General features: G+C 35.7%; 2 protein-coding genes across 2 annotated transcripts; both read left to right on the plus strand.

The window, feature by feature from the left end:
• The first annotated feature begins 115 nt into the window (after positions 1–115).
• LOC103953667 lies at positions 116–11,413 on the plus strand. The gene is given in 22 exon segments (XM_009365470.3): positions 116–274; positions 456–591; positions 1,468–1,538; positions 1,630–1,821; positions 2,162–2,387; positions 2,528–2,626; positions 2,629–2,755; positions 2,951–3,200; positions 6,331–6,380; positions 6,489–6,541; positions 6,932–7,224; positions 7,500–7,566; positions 7,660–7,718; positions 9,080–9,155; positions 9,248–9,322; positions 9,420–9,507; positions 9,585–9,837; positions 9,915–10,030; positions 10,104–10,362; positions 10,450–10,552; positions 10,712–10,820; positions 11,126–11,413. Coding segments are annotated over 22 exon segments (3,057 nt in total). The 3' UTR covers positions 11,322–11,413.
• A 3,683-nt stretch (positions 11,414–15,096) lies between these two features.
• On the plus strand, positions 15,097–17,730 carry LOC103953572 (protein NRT1/ PTR FAMILY 5.4-like). The gene is made up of 5 exons (XM_009365365.3): positions 15,097–15,334; positions 15,417–15,634; positions 15,796–16,047; positions 16,334–16,590; positions 16,787–17,730. Exons 1-5 carry the CDS (start codon positions 15,205–15,207, stop codon positions 17,640–17,642), a joined length of 1,713 nt encoding a protein of 570 aa, XP_009363640.2. The 5' UTR covers positions 15,097–15,204; the 3' UTR covers positions 17,643–17,730.
• Positions 17,731–18,754: the final 1,024 nt, after the last annotated feature.

The raw sequence follows: 18,754 nt of genomic DNA on the forward strand, positions 1-18,754 counted from the left end.
CATTGTCAGTAAAATCAATAAGTACTTTTTAGTTGGTTTTTTTTGGATCATTCAATATGAGATGCATAGAGCGCGAGCCTTGGCGTAATGAAAAAATTGCTCTTTTGTAATCAAAATGTCATGGATTCCAATCTTGGAAACAGCCACTTTGCAAAGCAATGATAAGACTGCGCACAATAAGTGTTCCTCGCCCAACCCTCGCAAAGCAAAGAGCCTTGTTGGCTTGGGGTCGGCCTTTTCTATTCAATATGAGATGCAAATTAAGAGTAGACATGTAACAAATTTAGTTCAATTTTAACTAAAATCATAATTGAAACTAGACCAAATCAAATCAAACAGAATCATATTTGTACGGTCAATTAAATACATGGATTTTTTTGGATCGTCCAATGTATTAATATGAATTATTGAAAGGAACATTGGAAATCAGCATCATGCTGTAACATGGGATGCAGATGCAAATGCAATCCAAAGTGCCTTACAGCAAGAGGCCCCAGGTTTCTGTCTTTCTCAATCAGATATTTGTGCTTCTGCTCAATATTTCTACTCAAAATGATGTCGTTTACATGCGGACTTTGGAATGTGGCTTAGGTTTGCGGTCTAGAATTTGCAGCAGCTGGAGAGAGAAGTGCTCTGTTTTCTTTGGTTACATCAATCTTGGGTAACTTGAATCAAAGTAGGTGAATGAAAAAAGCGGGGTCAGTTGCAGACGTAAGCGTAGTTAGAACAAACGTGCTTTCCTTATGCACTTGAAATCGAATTCTTTGTTTTGTAATTTAAATTAATTTAAAGTATAATATCGCTTGTTGAGGTGTTTGGATTTTCAAATAATGATGGCTGAGATTTTTTTAGCGAAGCTAAGAGGAGAAGATCAAAATTGTAGTATTATGTTTCCTTAGCCTACAACTTTGAAATCAATCAAGCAAGATGCCATGAAGTTTCATATGAGCCACCAACCTTAAATCAAACCCGATGAGCAAAATTGATGAAAAAACGTCGAATTGGGGCCTTGAGCTCAAGGAAAAACTTTGAAAATCATAAGTATAACACTAATTTTTTGTGCGTGAAAAAAACATCAAAATAAGTGTGAAACCATTCTAGTCTCCTCATAACTCTCCGTGAAGAGATGTCTTGAAGAGCTCAAGAAATGCTCAAGTGAGACTTGAGGGACCGAGAGGGGTCTCAAATGGCTCGAGAAGTTCTCGAGCCAGCTTCTAAGTCTTTAGAAAAGATGGTTAAAAATGTTTACTTGCATTAGTTTTTCACCACTCAATTACTTGGTATAAAATTCCACTCACCTCCCTCGTTCCCTCAACGCGTATATAATCCCTCTGCCCCTGCCTCTCTCTCATGCATCCCAACAAAAACCGTTTCAAAAGCTTTCCCTTCATTACCCGCCAAACTTATTACGAATCAATCCCAAGAAACTTTTATTATTAAATCTAGACTCCAAAACCCACCATGCAGATCTCTCCATTGAAACTCAGAACTCCGACTTTTGCGTCTCCGGAGTTCTTGAGCAGGAGGTGTCTGATAAAGTCTCACTCTTTATTTCTACCCAATTTCCAAATGGCCCAAAAAACCTCTCCTTCCACTTCCCTCAAACCCCTTCGCATATCTTCTGGCTAGTGTTTCTCATTGGCCGGCAAAAACCAGAAGGGAACTTCCGTCTGCAAGGCCTACGAGGCAGACCAGTCGCGGCCGCTGGAGATCAAGATTGAGTTGCCAGACCAGCAGGAGGCGGCTCAGAGGCTGAAAATTGGTTTATACCTTGCTACCTGGTGGGCTCTGAATGTTGTGTTCAATATCTACAACAAGAAGGTTTTGAATGTGTTTCCATATCCATGGCTCACATCAACTCTCCGCCTCGCAACTGGGTCGCTCATGATGCTCGTTACATGGGCCACCAGGATTGCCGAGGCTCCAAAAACTGATTTAGATTTTTGGAAGACTTTGCTTCGAGGTAAGTAAAAGGCTGAAAGTGCAATGATGTCCGCACACTTTTTTTTTTTCTGCACATTGTGTTTACTTCTTTTCTGGTCTTTGGATTGAATGAGCGGAGAATAAGTGACAGAAATAATCTGCGGAGGCTGTGCGGAAATCATTTTCCTAATTCTGTTTTCTTAAAATTGTTTTGTATTTGTTTTGGTTATGTGTGCAGGTTGCGGTGGCACATACAATTGGGCATGTCGCGGCGACCGTGAGCATGGCGAAGGTAGCAGTTTCGTTCACTCACATCATCAAGAGCAGTGAGCCTGCATTCAGTGTATTGGTTTCAAGGTTCTTGTTAGGTGAATCGTTTCCTCTCTCAGTTTACCTCTCGCTCTTTCCAATCATTGGAGGATGCGCGCTCGCTGCTGCAACCGAGCTGAATTTCAACATGACTGGTTAGAAAACTTGTTCAAATTTCACCACATTTGATATTGCAATAAAAAATGTTGAAGGGTTTTGATAAATTGTGGCTTTGGAGCTTTTGAAGTGTCTTAATTTGTTATGAGGACTAAAAGAATGCTGCTATGTGCATCAGGGTTCATGAGGGCTATGGTATCGAACCTGGCATTCGTGTTCAGGAGCATATATTCCAAGACAGGGTTGAAGGGGAAGTCTGTCGGTGGGATGAACTATTACGCTCCATGTTGTCTCTATTAATCCTGATTCCGTTTGCCATCGCTGTGGAGGGCCCCAAGATGTGGGCTGCTGGATGGAACTGCTCTTGCACAGATCGGTCCCAATTTCGTATGGTAAATATACGATGACTAATAACTGTCTGTAAAATTGTTGTCTTTGGTGATGCACATAGAGGACATAAAGGGGTGCTTGAATCATAGGTTTTTTTAAACAAGCGATGGTAATGAACTTGACTAAACTCAAATAGTGCTTGACTAGAACATTAAATACCTTTCTCCTTGATTGTCTTACTTATGTAATCTGTACATCTAAATGTGAACAGGTGGGTGGTGGTACAGAGTGTCTTCTATCACTCCTATAATCAGGTTTCATACATGTCACCAGATCAGATATCTCCCTTAACATTCAGCGTTGGGAACACAATGAAGCGGATATCCGTCATGGTCTCCTCCATCATAATATTCTACACGCCTGTTCAACCTGTCAGCGCACTCGGAGCAGCCATTGCACCCGCCTTTTGCAGCCATTGGAATGTGGAAATATATCTTGGGACCAAATCGCCTATTGGTCATGTGTGGACAACTTTTGTGTTTTGTTTTCGTTTTGCACTCTCTGTGCCCTTTGTCAATATGGTGACAGGACAACCAAAGAAGTTGGCCTTTCAAGGGCCGCTAAACAATTAGGGGGGCAATCAAATTGACAATGTTTCTGACCTTTCATACCAAGCTGCGAGAGAGATTTGCATACAACAGACTATATACACTTTTATGTGTCTTTCTCCTTGACATGACATTGGGAGAGTGACAACACATAAGTGTATACACTCTAAGTTATACATACATAAAAACGAACACACACTTTCATTGGATGTATGTACCATTTAAATCACAGCCTATTAAAATGGCCATCTCCAAAGAGTTGCTTGACTACCCTTTCGAAGTTGGAATTTTTTATGTAGTTGTGGCTCCGATTTGGCTAACGATTCCGCTATTAACTTTGCTTGCAGGGTAAACAGTGAGGAATGTTTGAAGATGCCAAAGCTAGTTTGTATGATAGATGATCAAGAGAGACAAAGATACTTATCTGCCTGTGGATTTGAAAGTGTTCGACAATCGATCACAGGGAGTTTGAGTGTGGTCCTCTGAACTTCGTAGTCATGGATTCATGGAGTTGGTTTACAGAATCACGCTCTGTTACTAGCGGATCTGGTTGAATTAGAAAAGAGATTTCATTACCTTCATCGGTTGAGAAATTTTATTGTAGATTTTTGTAGTCAATAAGAAGAATGGTTGTTTTGAGGCAGAATAGTAGTTGGAACTCAAATAGTGTCATTCTATAATTCTATTCAGCAAATACATAATGATTCTGTCTATCAGTATGTATGGTCTTGGACCATCAATAATGATTTTTGTTTAGAATTTGGCAGCTTGGTTGATCCACTTCTATTATGTCGATATTAATCATTACTGTTGGAATTTATGGTTCTTAATTAGATCTCAAGCTTTTGAAACATTCTAAACAAGTACACAACCTATTAAAAATGTCATATTTATTAAGCTCCGGTTAATTTTTTCGTTAAATGTACAGGTTTCAATACTTTTTTTTTTTTTTTAAGAAATTAGACTCTCATCTTTTTTTTGCTACTTCATTGATTAAAACCTTCTTCATTTTTAACTTTTGATCAAGGTTCTTAGGTTTTAATAAACGTCATTAATTATTTCATTAGTAAAATATTTTCTTTTCCAAATATATTCATTTAGTATTAGAAATGTTACATTTGATATATTTATATTTATGGTTAAATTTTTTTATCATATATTTTTATTTTTAGTCTGTACCCATTTTTAATTTGCAACCCTTTTTTAATTTGTACCAATTTTCTTTTCAATTTTAATTTGTACCCATATATTAATTTCTTTTTGTGCCCATATTTTTAAAATTTTTATTTGTATTTACCCATATTTTTTAATTTATTTGTACCCATATTTTTTAATGTATTTGTACCTATATATTAATTTCTTTTTGTGCCCATATTTTTTAAGTTTTATTTGTATTTGTACCCATATTTTTAATGTATTTGTATTTGTAACCATTTTTTTTTTGTCGAAACACATAGCAATATTGAGTCCCACTTTTTACTTGGACACTAAAATAATAATAAAAATAATTTTGAAAAAAAAAAAAAAGAAGACATGAAGATGAAAAAAAAATAAAAAAATAAACGAATTCACAAACATAATGCAAAACAAAAATGAAGATCGATAAATATAAAGCTGCTGCCACTTCCAAGCTCAACCTACTACCATTGAAACCCCGTCCCAACCTTTATATTCAAAACCCACCAACTGCTTCAACTTCCAATTCTTCTTTATGGCTGGTGAAGATGGTGTTGGCCACATCATTGCACACTACAACAGAATTGGTCTTTTGCGGCACACAAAGAACGCCATAAACAATTATTCACGATGTGAACCCCCAAGCAATAAAAGCCCATGTCGTAAAAGATGTTTTATCAAATACGACGTTCTTTAGTAGCTGTGAATAATTTAAGTAAAACACGTCGTAAATGCTCTTTAAGGTGTGCCTTGCTCGCCTTAATTGGTATTAGATACGGTGTTAATGAAGTGTCGTGATATTGTGAAAACAATTACAACATACTTGTGTGTCGTAATATATATTTGATACAGTGCCTGTTGAGTGTCGTAATATTGTGAAAGCAATTATGGCATACGTCATACATCGTAAACGAAGACTAGCATCCACAATTACTGGTGATTTTGCATACATCGTAATATATAAAAGAATCGACAAAATTACACATTTACTATAATACAATAATTTCATAAATAATTATATTGTCAAAATATATTACAAGTTGAACAAAGTTGTGGTCAATCAGTGACGGATGCATTGAGAGGCAGGGGGTCAATTGATCTCCATAATTTCGGTGAACGTCTAGGAAAGGATCAGGTGATGATCCTTTTCCTTTTGAATTATATGATTGGTTGACGAATAGTGATCCCAGGATCCTTTTCCTTTTGAATTTCCTTTTGAATTATATGATTGGTTGACGAATAGTGATCCATCAATTTGATGTGAAATTGTGGAACATACGTACGCCGGATCCTTTTCCTTTTGAATTATATGCTTGGTTGATGAACAGTGATCCATCAATTTGATGTGACCTTGTGGTACATACGTAGGCCAGGGTTCATATTTCCCTGCTTTTCATTGGTGATACATTCCAGATTCTTCCCGACGCATCTTTCTCTATCGATACTTTTATATGGTTTAGCCAATGTGATTCCGATTTCGTGTCTATCTCGCTCGCTGTGAAATCTATCGATACTTTTATATGGTTTAGCCAATGTGATTATGATTTCGTGTCTATGGTTTAGCCAATGTGATTACGATTTCGTGTCTATCTCGCTCGCTGTGAAATCTATCGATACTTTTATATGGTTTAGCCAATGTGATTACGATTTCGTGTCTATCTCGCTCACTGATTTCACATTTCTTCCTCTTGCCTTGATTACCGTTAAGCGAAACCAACAGTAATAACAGTAATGGAGCCTTGTCAGTTGGTCCACATTGATATCGATACTAAATAGACTAATCAAATTGTGCCAATTAAGTGGTGCTACACTGCTCTATAAGTTTTTCAGGTCTATGTATTGACTATTCGGTATGTTTGTACTATAGCGACACCCTGCAGTCATGTATCATGGCTACCACAAATTTTGCATCAAAAGGTCAGTGATTTCTTCCATTCTAACTAATACTAAGGTTTTTTATGGTAAAATTTCATACCTGACAGATTAAGCAGGTGGTAAAGTTGACAACAGTATTGGTGTTGTTAGAGTAGGGCCCCGCAGACCAGCCGATCCAAAATTCAACATGGTATCAGAGCCAGGTTCGAGCCCGTGCAAGCCAACAAGTTTGTCACCAAGAAGGAACACAAGCTAGGACTCTTAACAAAGAGCCGACCTCTGAGTTTCAATTGCTGATATGTACCACATGTGAACCACTAAATGGGGTTACACATGAGGGGAAGTGTTGGAATCCCACATCGGTGGGTGAAAAGAAAACAAGTATGGACTCTTAACATAGAGCCGACCTCTGAGTTTCAATTTTCAATTGCTGATGTGTTCCACGTGTGAACCACTAAATGGGGTTATAAGTGAGGAGAAGTGTTGGAATCCCACATTGGTGGGTGAAAAGAAAACAATGGGGTTTAAATACCTCACTCTAACTAATGCCGAGATCTTTTGTGGTAAAATCTCATACTTAACGGATTAAGCAGGTGGTAAAGTGGTACGGATTGAGCAGGTGATAAAGTTGAAAACAGTATCGGTGTCGTTAGAATGGGGTCCCACGGGCCCGCAGATCCAAAAATCCAACATATATGCCATCTCATTCATTCATACTCTGAAACTTCTAATGGAGCATTTTTCAGCACTTCATGTTTTCCTTATTGTTGATATATGCTTTGCGATTCCCATGGTGTCTTGCAATCACATATTTTTGAAAGGAAACTCAGCCACATCCCCTTTCCCTAGTAACTTCCTCTTTGGAACTGCATCCTCTTCTTACCAGGTATCACTTCTACACACAAATATTTTGGCAGCTCGTTACATGTAAGAAGTTTTTCTTCCTTACAAACAAATCACATACACACACGTATAAGCCTTTATTTTGTTGCTTTTATGAATCGTTTTAGTATATGTGTCCGTTTGTTATAGGCAGTTAGAAAATTTGATCACTTTAACTATGAGGAGAACGTTCCACACAAACCACACTCACAGACTCATCGGAATCAGTCCTTCATTTTAGTTTAATATTAATGTTTCTTCTTCATTATATTTTCCTAGTTTGAGGGAGCTTTTCTGACCGATGGAAAAGGCCTAAGCAACTGGGACGTTTTTACTCATAAGCCTGGTCAGTTTAATGCTTATGTTCTACCCCTTTGATGTTTTTTTTTTACTTGTCGTCAAAATCCAACGGTGGAGTTATATATTTTGCTTGCCACAGGTCATATTTCGGATGGAACTAATGGAGATATCGCTGATGATCAGTATCATCTCTATTTGGTTAGGCTATTGAACTAACCTTATTAATACTCTGATATATTTGTGTGTGTTTTTGTTAAAATTCTGGAGCTGGACTTCTGAATTCTGCTTCAACCTAGGTCAGGCAAAAACTAATCTGACTTGTACCCAAATTTTTTTAAATTTTGCACTTGGTGGTCCCATCTAAGGTGACATGCCAAATTTGCTCTTCTCTGTATTCGTGAATGGTTTTTAAGTGTGGGCGAAATGACTGAATCGCTGGTGCTTAATTTCTCGGGTGCAATTTAGTTCACCATTTTCATTTTTCTTATTTTTTAAATTTATTGGTATTATTATTATGGAAAGAAGAAGGTTCAAAACTATTATAATAATTTAGTAGAATGAGAGTTTCAAACTTAGGACGTATATGTGAAAACTCAACACCCTATTCACTAGGATATTGGACCACATGCTTTGCTCATCACCTTCAATTAGTTTTATTTATCACCATTAAATAAGTTTAAAGTTCGAGATTTGTGTCACCCACTACACAAATCTAAAAATTTAAACTCATCTAATGGTGACATATAAGGTGGTGAGCATCGCCATCACTTGAAAGTGGTGAGCAAAAATATTCTCTAATACTTTGTTGAATCCTTCCAAATTTTGGATATAGAAAACTTAATACCCTATTCATTAGGATATTAGACCACATGTTTTGCTCATCACCTTCAATTAGTTTTATTTATCACTGTTAGATAAGTTTAAATTTCGAGATTTGTGTCGTCCACTACACAAATCTAAAAATTTAACTCATCTAATCGTAACAAATGTCACAAGTTCGGACCTTTGAAATTTGATCAAATGGTTACAAATAGAGGTTCAATTTAAAAATTATAATAACTTTAATCGTTGAATCAAATTTCAAAAACCCAGATTTGTGACCTTGGTGAATTAGGTGGAAGGGATCCGGAGAAGAACCCTTTCCCAAAAACCCCATTCTGGCCTGGCCAGCTCTTACTGTACCTTGTTGATTGTATTCCAATTAGAGTTGTGTACTTAACATGATATTTTATCTATAAATTACAGTCTCATACAATATGCAAATGTAACAAAAAAAATTCAGAAAAAAATTACACACATATTTCAGATTATAATTTGTCGAAATTGAATGATTGTTTACATGTAATAAGGAGACATATATTTTCTTCCAATTATACTAAGGTATTTTGTGGGAATTATTACTAAACTCATAGATCGTAGCTGAACAATTGGTGTTCAACACTGCAAGGTGAAACCTTATAAAAATCTAGTTAAAGCCTACTGTGTTTTATTGTTAAGGCTAAATTAAATTAGAGATAGAACATTGATAATCTTGCTTCGACATTGTTATGAAAAAACAGGAAGATTTGGATCTCATGAATTACATTGGAGTCAATACTTACCGGTTTTCCATATCATGGGCAAGAGTTTTACCTAGTAAGTCTTTTTCGTTCTTTCACATATTTCTACTCATATTATAGAATCCAATCATCTCCTCTCTACTCACATATATTATAACTTTGAACCAGAAGGAAGATTTGGGAAAGTGAATCGAGCTGGCATCAATCACTATAACAAGTTCATCGACGCTCTTCTGCGTAGAGGTCTTCTTTGGTACCATTGTTTATGTGCTCATCCAATTCATTGTTGCTGGAAATATATGACATTTTCTTTGGCAACATTCTCTATGTCATGTTATAGGAATCCATCCCTTCGTGACGTTGACTCACTACGACATTCCACAGGAACTTGAAGACAGATATGGAGCTTGGCTAAGTCCCCAACTGCAGTATGTAGCAACATTCCCATCTGTCTGAAAAGGCCACTAATAAGTGATAAGTATAAGGATTGCATTTCAATTTTCAGGGAGGATTTCCTATATTATGCAAATACATGTTTCAAATTCTTTGGAGACCGAGTGAAGTACTGGGTGACATTCAATGAGCCGAATGTAGTCGTTATTCGGGGCTATAGGTCGGGAGTGTACCCGCCCGCTCGCTGCTCTAGACCCTTTGGGAATTGTACTAGTGGGGATTCAGAGAGAGAGCCTTTTATTGCAGCTCATAACATCATTCTATCCCATGCAGCTGCCGTCCATCTATACAGAACCAAATATCAGGTTAGAAGCAAAGTTTTGAAGTTCATTCATGAGTGTAATTATTTCGATGTGGTTCTAATCATGTCTTTGACGCTCAGAAAAAACAAGGAGGTAGCATTGGAATTGTTATGAATGCCTTATGGTATGAACCGATCAGCAACTCCTTAGAAGACAAATTAGCAGCTGAGAGGGCTATATCTTTCTATATGAACTGGTAAGTGAGACCATATGCATTAGGCTGCTCTCATATTTCTCTGGTCACTACAACTAACATGTTTAAAATGAAGGTTCTTAGACCCGGTTCTACAAGGGAAATATCCTGCAGAAATGCGTGAGATTCTAGGAGCTGATTTGCCGGCATTTTCGAAATCTGATGTGGAGATGCTGAAGAAGAGTGGATTGGACTTCATTGGCATCAATCACTATACGAGCTTTTACTCAAAAGATTGTATGTTCTCTGCATGTGAACCAGGACCAGGGACTTCAAGGACGGAGGGTTTCGCATTGCGAACTGCACAGAAAGACGGAGTCTTCATTGGAGAACCAGTATGCAAACTCATCATATGATCAATTGCCAAAACAATTAATTTCTTCTAGCAATTTACCTTCTTTATTTTTATTTTTTGGATGTAGACTGCGGTTGACTGGCTGTATGTCTACCCTCAAGGAATGGAAAAGATCGTAACATATGTAAAAGACAGATACAACAACACACCAATCTTCATCACAGAAAATGGTAAGGTCCAAATTCAGATATTTCATCAAAACATGACGCCGCCCCCCACCACCGCACCCCCCCCCCCCTCTCTTCCCCCAACCCCCCAACCCCTCCGCGAAAAAAATAAAAATAAAAATTCTGGTTTGACAAAGATTCCTATATAATTTGATCTTGTAGGGTTTGGTGAGGTGGAGAATCCGAATTCGTGCAATGAAGAATTACTGAATGATGTCAAGAGAGTAGAGTACATGAAGTCTTACTTAAATGCACTTGCAGAAGGAATCAGGTATACACTGAACTGCCCTAGGCCTTGCATTTATTTATTGAATTTAAGTAATGTCAATGTCACCTGCATTTAGAGAGATTATTACATGCATATTACGTAATAGTGTATACAATGTTCCTCTTATAATTGCCAAAATGTCATAGTGCGTGACTTTCAGTATGTATACACCAGTTATATGCAGTGATTTTTTATATGGTATTAGCATTGTGATGTTTTGGCGAATCTCAAATGTGAAACACAGTATCAAATCATCAAATGCGGTGAAAAAGTTAATTGATTTTTTATCTTATTTTAAATATGGTCAGAAAAGGAGCAGATGTAAGAGGGTACGTGGTGTGGTCGTTGCTGGACAACTTCGAGTGGACGAGTGGCTTAAGGGTTCGGTTTGGACTTCACCGTGTTGATTACGCCACTCTCAAGAGGACTCAAAGACTATCAGCTGCTTGGTACAAACAATTTGTATCTAATCAGACGGTGCAAACACACCTACCCACAAACTGAATCTTGCACCAACATATCCATTCACAAGGATCCTTATTCGCTATCGTTGTTGACATTCTTTCCCAAGATCCATCCAATCTTCCACAATGATATATGGTGGTTTTGCCTAGAGCGGTGGCAGTAATTTTCATGATTTAGGATTGCACACTATTTTAGGGTTTTGGTAATTGTGGCTTGAGATAAACATTAACTATCACATTTAAATCATTTCTCTAATAAAACTAAGATCAACGTGCAAGTATATTTCATCTCTATTAGAGAAGTGGTTTCTATGTAGTTTACAAAATGTGATATTTCTGACATTTTCCCATTTTTATAGTGCGAAGTTGTTTAGTCTAATTTGTTAGAATATAGTGCTCTTGGAGCTTTCTATTTGATTGCATTGAAAGGAGTCAGGGATGAGCTACAAATTTCTTTTAGTGGGGCATCTCAAAAATTATCTAAGAAAACCTTATTATAGTATGGCTTACTCAATATATGATAATAAGGATGCTTTCAAATGATGATGTATCACAATTCCATGTTACAAAAATTTCAGTATAGTAGTGGAAAGGGGAAAAGTGATGAGAAAAATATTAATACATGATAGGCGAGAGAGGAGTTTTTCAGTTTGAATGACAGAGTAAGAGTACTTTTGCTCATATAATATTTGCTATAGAGTATAAGTAGTATGAAGGTATATGTTGGATATTAGATATGTATATTTTCTTCAAAGATAACGCGTGTATATTATATAACTCTAGTATGCAACTTAACAAACGAATTACTTGAATGGGGGCATCTGCCCCCAGTGAGCCTTCATTAGCTCCGTCCATGAAAGGAGTCTAATATTGCATTGTTTGCAATATTTAGATGTTTATCTTATACCTATTTTTAGAGCGAAGCTAGATACACCATCTACTTGAACTATATATTGTATACTATATGATGTGACAGTTGATAGTTGGATTCTTTGTTTAAATCATTAAAGAAGTTATTCAACCAGCAATCACCACATCATATGATTTACAAAATATAATATAAAACATAATCTCTGTAGCATTTTCCTTTGTTTTTTAATATAACGATATATTTACAAATATATTTACACTTAAAGGTAGGGAAATCAAGATGTTGCTTTACCGTAGTGTCGGAAATCAATCATGCACATGCACCTTAGTGTTGTTTTGAATCCCATAGACTCCCCTTCCCCCTAACAATGAACTGTATAACCCACTAATGCCACCAATTTACTCGAAAAAAAAGATAAGAAAATTAATTAGTTGTAAATTCATTATTACGAGATTCAAATAGGGAATTGTTATTGACACTCAAAAAATCTCATTTTGCACTTCAAAGTGTCTATAATTAGAAAGAAAAATACACTTATGAAGATTGTAGAATGAGATTTTTGGAGTATTAATAATAGTTTATGAAGATTGTAGAATGAGATTTTTGGAGTATTAATAATAGTTATCTTCCAATATAAAATCTTTCACTTATAAGTAAAAAAAATACTGCTAGTACTAAGTGACTTAAAGTTTGATGTTGACTATATTTTTTCTTATCAATAAAATTTTTTTTATAGCAATAGTCCCTTAATAAAAAAAAATCATGACCATTGATCCCTTAACTCATCAAAACGTGCAGCTATGGTCCTTTTTGTTAACTATGTCAAAGTTCTATTAAAATAAGTTATGTTAGAATGACTATTGCTACTATTGAGTTAAAGTTAAGGGATCATTATTCCAATTGAGTTAAAGTTGATAGACCATTTCTCTAGTTGAGTTAAAGTTGAGGGATCATTACTCTAGTTTGATTAAAGTTGAAAGATTATTGCTAAGAATTAAGATACCAATGGTCATGAATTTTTTAGTTGAGAGACCATTACCCTAGTTTGATTAAAGTTGAGAGATTATTGCTACAATTTTCTCTTTTCTTTATTGATAATAAAAAATAGAGTCAACACCAAACTTTAGATCACTTAACACTAACAGTATTCTTTTTCACTTTTAAATGAAATATCTTATATTTGAGTAGAACTATTATTAAAGCTTTAAAAATCACATTCTATATTCTTCATAAATAATTAAAAAATAAATAATTATTCCAATTGAGTTAACGTTGCCTAATAAAGTTCTAATAAGCACGACCATTGATTTTGTTTATTCAAGAAAACAACTTTCATTGCGCCCGTTCCGATCCCACCATTATCTGCCTCTCCTTAAAGTAGATCTGGTTTTACTATTGGATTTTTGTATAAAATTATATCATGGAAGCCCACTCATCCATTTGATTTTACTATTGGATTTTTGTATAAAATTATATGATGGAAGCCCGCTTATCGCATTTGATTAAGTCGTTTCGTGGTTAAAAAAGCCATTCTAGAAGATATGATCATAGTAGGCTTTCCTTCTATTTTTTATTTTTATAATACATCAAAATACTATCAGACCATAATACTGAATGTCGACTTTCTTTCGTCAGGAGCTTAAAAGAGTTGATTTGTTGGAATTGCATTTTTTCAATATATTTTATAATATTAGTACGAAAATTAACGTTAAACTATGAGGTGACTAAGAGTTCATAAAAAATCTAATTTTTTAAACCGTCATTTCCTTAAAAAAATTCTTAGTTTTTGGTTATTTATAAAGAAAAATTAATAACAATGACTTGAAAACTTTGAGTTTTAACAATAAAGATAAAATAAATGATAAAATGAATAGTACAAAAATTGATTTTTAATGTAAAAATATAATTTTTTATTAAAATAAATAGTACTGATAATTTTTCGTTAAATTTCTTTATTTATAAGCATACATAATATGACTATTAAATTCATTTTCCAAATGCTGTGGGCGGCTTTTCCATTTATTCAAATATAAGACTGTAGCATTCAACCCCATTTGCTTTCAAGTTAGCAGATACACATCCGCCTTTTTCCCGAAAAAAGGATACACATCTACCATTATTTTATCATTTGGTGACCGTGGGCCCAACCAACACTTTATGAGGGGAGGAAAAATTGCTGAGAGTAAACAAATGACTTCGAAATAAAAGCACGTTGATTTTTAGAAACCCCTGCTAATTAAGAAAAGCATCTTTTCTCTCCACTGGCAGCAAAACATCTAACTTTCACGTCCCTTCTGCGAAAGATTTTTTAGATCGGTACACGACGTATCATTATATAAATTATGAGATATATATGTTAAAGGGTTAATAACATAAAATATAAAATTTCACATCACTTATATAAAAACACATAATACACCACTTATATTCCTGTCATAATAAAAAATTTTCACTTCTTCTGCGTGTACTAGTGTCAATATAAAATTACAGCAATTTCACATGTTAAGGGTGTTATTATTTTCGTTTTAAAAATCTATCGTGCATACCCTATAAAGTAAGTTTTATTAGTAAGTATAAGAAATCTAAAGTGCGTAATAAAATTTTCTAGAAGGTTAATTATAAATTCTTATAAGTATATAACGAAATAAGATTTTTCCTCTAAATGCTTTTCTTTGCGCAATAATTTTTTTAGAAAGTTAATAATAACTTCTTATAGATATACAACAGAATATAATTATCTTCTCACCAAATTTTTTTTTCCTCCCCTCCTCTTACATTTTCTTTTTTGTCTCACACTTTCCTTTTTATCTTTCTTTTTTTTATAAATAAGTCAACATAAGATGTTGACGTGACTTAATCATAACAGTTCAAATAAAAAAATAATAGAGAAAAAAAGAAAATTGAGAAAGGGAGAATCCTACTCCTTTAGTTAACAAATCCTGTATATGTGTATCATTGTATGTATGATAAGTATATTTTCCAAGCAAAATGGTTATCTCACTTAGAGAATAGCTGTTTGTTCAATGCTTGAGAAAAGGACATAAATATTCTTATGGCAAGCTCAGAATCTCCATCCCAACTAAGTATTCACAATGGCCGTGAAGACACAGAGAAGAATCTTATCAGACAAGAACAACCTTCCAGTTCAAGAGGCGGCTGGAGTGCTGCAATTTTCATCATCCGTAAGCAAACCTTTTCATTTTCTTACAATTATTCAATTCAGGCTACTGTTTTTCTTTTTGGTAATTTATTTTCTTGTTGTAGTTGTTGAGGTGGCAGAGAGATTTTCGTACTATGGCACGGCTGGAAACCTCATCACGTACCTCACAAATGAACTCCATGAGCCCATCCCCAAGGCTGCAAAGAATGTCAACACTTGGGTTGGAGTTTCATCTCTCCTCCCTATAATTGGGGGCTTCGTCGCCGACGCCTTTCTCGGTCGATTCAACACCATTCTCGTCTCATCGATCATTTATTGCTTTGTACGTATTGTCAAAGCACGACAACTTATAATATTGAATGGTTATACTACCATATTGACTGACTCTGAAGATGTGGAACCTACAATTAAATTCAGAAATTTCATTATTTACTACCATTTTAATTCCAGACCACGATTGCTAACTTTTCAAGTTAATTTCAGGCAATGGTAATGTTAACCGTAACAGTTTCCATAATTCCTCGGCGTTATCAGAAAGCAATGTTCTTTGTATCACTTTACACATTGGCAATTGGTCAAGGTGGCCACAAACCATGTGTACAAACCTTTGCGGCCGACCAGTTTGATGAAGACTCGCCGGAGGAGAAGAAGGCGAAAAGCTCATTCTTCAACTGGTGGTATATGGGGATCATTGTTGGTGCTTCCACGGCTACTTTGGCAGTCATATATGTGCAGGTCAGCATAGATCATATTTACAAGCACAGATAGGGGTTTTCTGAAATTTTAGGCTCATAAACTCAAATGTTGTTTTAGCATTATTAGTTTAGTGAACAAATCCCAAAATTATGAATCTTAGCTGTAACAGTTTTTCATTTTCTTATACATGAGACGACTCTAAACGTCATTTATTTATTAAAAGTAAGAAACAAGTATGCAACTTGCTTAGTGATTTTAGAAAAGAAATTGGTGAATGGTTATTGAAGTGCTGAAACCCAAAATTTGTGACTATGCTTTGGTGCAGGATAATGTTGGGTGGGCGGCGGGGTTTGGAATAATGACAGGGGCAATGGGGGTGGCATTGGTTCTGTTTCTGTTGGGTTACAAGAGATACAGAAAGCAGGGACCCTTAGGCAGCCCCTTCACCAAGGTGGTTCAGGTGTTAGTGGCGGCAGCAAGGAAGTGGCGCGTGGATGGAACACTCATGACTGGTTTTGGTGTGTACATAGATGACGAGAGTCCGCATGATACTAGGACTTTAGCACATACCAGTCAATTCAGGTATGCTCACAGGCCGCCATATTGATAAGCTCTATCTTATTTTTTAGGTGCAATTTTATATACACTAAACTTCACTGTGATGACATCTCTTGAGATCCAAATAGATACATTTATAAATTATATAAATCAACATGGAACTTTATGTCTACCACATGACACCTTATCCCTAACTTTGTACAATATTTAATTTTTTTAGATGCTTGGATAAGGCAAGGATCATTGACCAACTTGATGCTTCAAGCAAGACCAGAAATCCATGGAGATTGTGCTCACAAAATCAAGTCGAACAAGTAAAGCTCGTCCTACGCCTCATTCCAGTATGGATGTGTTGCTTAATGTTTGCTGTAGTCCAATCCTTTAGTGTAACCTTCTTCACGAAGCAAGGAAGCACAATGGTCCGCTCAATTGGTCCGAACTTTAAGATTCCCCAAGCATCACTGCAAGTCTTCAATGGCCTCACGATTATAGTTGTAATTCCAATCTACGACCGTGTTTTCGTCCCAGCTGCCCGAAAAGTCACGGGACACTCCTCTGGCATCACCATCCTGCAAAGAATCGGCATTGGCCTATTTGTATCCATATTCACTATGGTTGTATCAGCTTTGGTAGAAGCCAAAAGGGTTAGCATTGCAAGAGACCACAACCTCCTGGACAACCCCAAAACAATAGTGCCAATGAGAGTGTGGTGGTTAATTCCACAGTACATGATATGTGGTTTGTCTGATGTATTTACATTTGTTGGACTTCAAGAATTCTTCTACGACCAAATGCCAGAGGAAATGAGAAGCATGGGAGCAGCAGCATACCTCAGTGTGGTAGGTGTAGGAAACTTCATGAGCAATGCTATAATATCTGCAGTGCAAGAAATTAGCTCAAAGCATGGTGAAAAATGGCTTGGTAACAATATCAATCGTGCCCATCTCAATTACTTTTATTGGGTAATTGCAGCTTTGAGCACTTTGAATTGGTGCATATATGTGTTGATTGCTAAACTTTTCGTATACAAAAAGTTTGAAGCACAAGAAACCAATCAGGAGAAAGAGCTCACTTAAGCTCATGGTCTATCTTGCAGTTAACATAGAAAAAAATTTGTACTACCATTTTATAAAATACAGTGGAAGCCTCACTGCGTCAACATTACATCTCTTTCCTCATAAGTTCTATAGCTAAAAATCCAGATATTCGAAATTATACTACAGTGCTTGCAGACATAAGCATCTACAAATTATATGACATTGATCCTAACGTACACGTGAGGAAATTTTTCAGTGTTCAGTGTGCCGAAAACACGTTCCGGTACATCAATTGTCATAATACAATTAGTTGAAAATGTTTTTTTTTTCAAATTTCCAACCAATTATATTATAACATTTGGTGTACCGGACCATGTTTCCGGTACACTAAAATTTTCATGTAGACTCGTTAATTAACCTTACATGATATTTACAAAATAAATAACATCAATCCTAACATAGGCGTGGACTAATCATCATGACTAGTTATGCATGTGGAGATCATAAACAACCAAAACTAAGCGTTTGAGCAACCGATCTAACAGTGTTCTTTATTGGAATATAAGATTAAATATATTTTCGAATTTGTGCGTTGATGATAATTTATGGTGATTAATCCTTTGAATGATTCAATAAAAAGGAAGTTGGTTATTGTTACTGTTTCCTTGAATCCTAGATGATTTTTTTTTTTTTTTCAAAAATACATACGTACCAAATTATTATATTGTGATTGGTTAACCTGTAGATTTGGATGATCATTTTCAAAATACAAGTGATTTTATATACGTAGAGTATACCCGTACAACGCGTATAGGGAATCCAGAGATGCAGCCATCAACAAAACATGAAAGATAAAACAAACTTAATTGTCCCCTAGGGGACATGGAATGGGTGAATGTCGGAAAAGAAACATAAAAAAAATATGAAAACAATCGCATCCCGTAATGGAAGCATAAGCATTGAACAAAACTACATAATTTTGTTTTGGTTTGTCCTCTATTTCATGGCAGAAGGTGAAACCCTCACATGGGTAACGGGTGGCGTCTTGATTTTTATTCTTATATTTTTTATATGACATACTATTCATGTCATGTTTTTATATCACATTTTCATACCATCTTAGGTTGCATTTGATATAGACAGTCATATCA

The sequence above is a fragment of a genome, unplaced genomic scaffold, assembly GCF_019419815.1.
Source record: "Pyrus x bretschneideri cultivar Hongxiangsu unplaced genomic scaffold, Pyrus_bretschneideri_v1 Contig19, whole genome shotgun sequence".
Classification (NCBI taxonomy): Eukaryota; Viridiplantae; Streptophyta; class Magnoliopsida; order Rosales; family Rosaceae; genus Pyrus; species Pyrus x bretschneideri.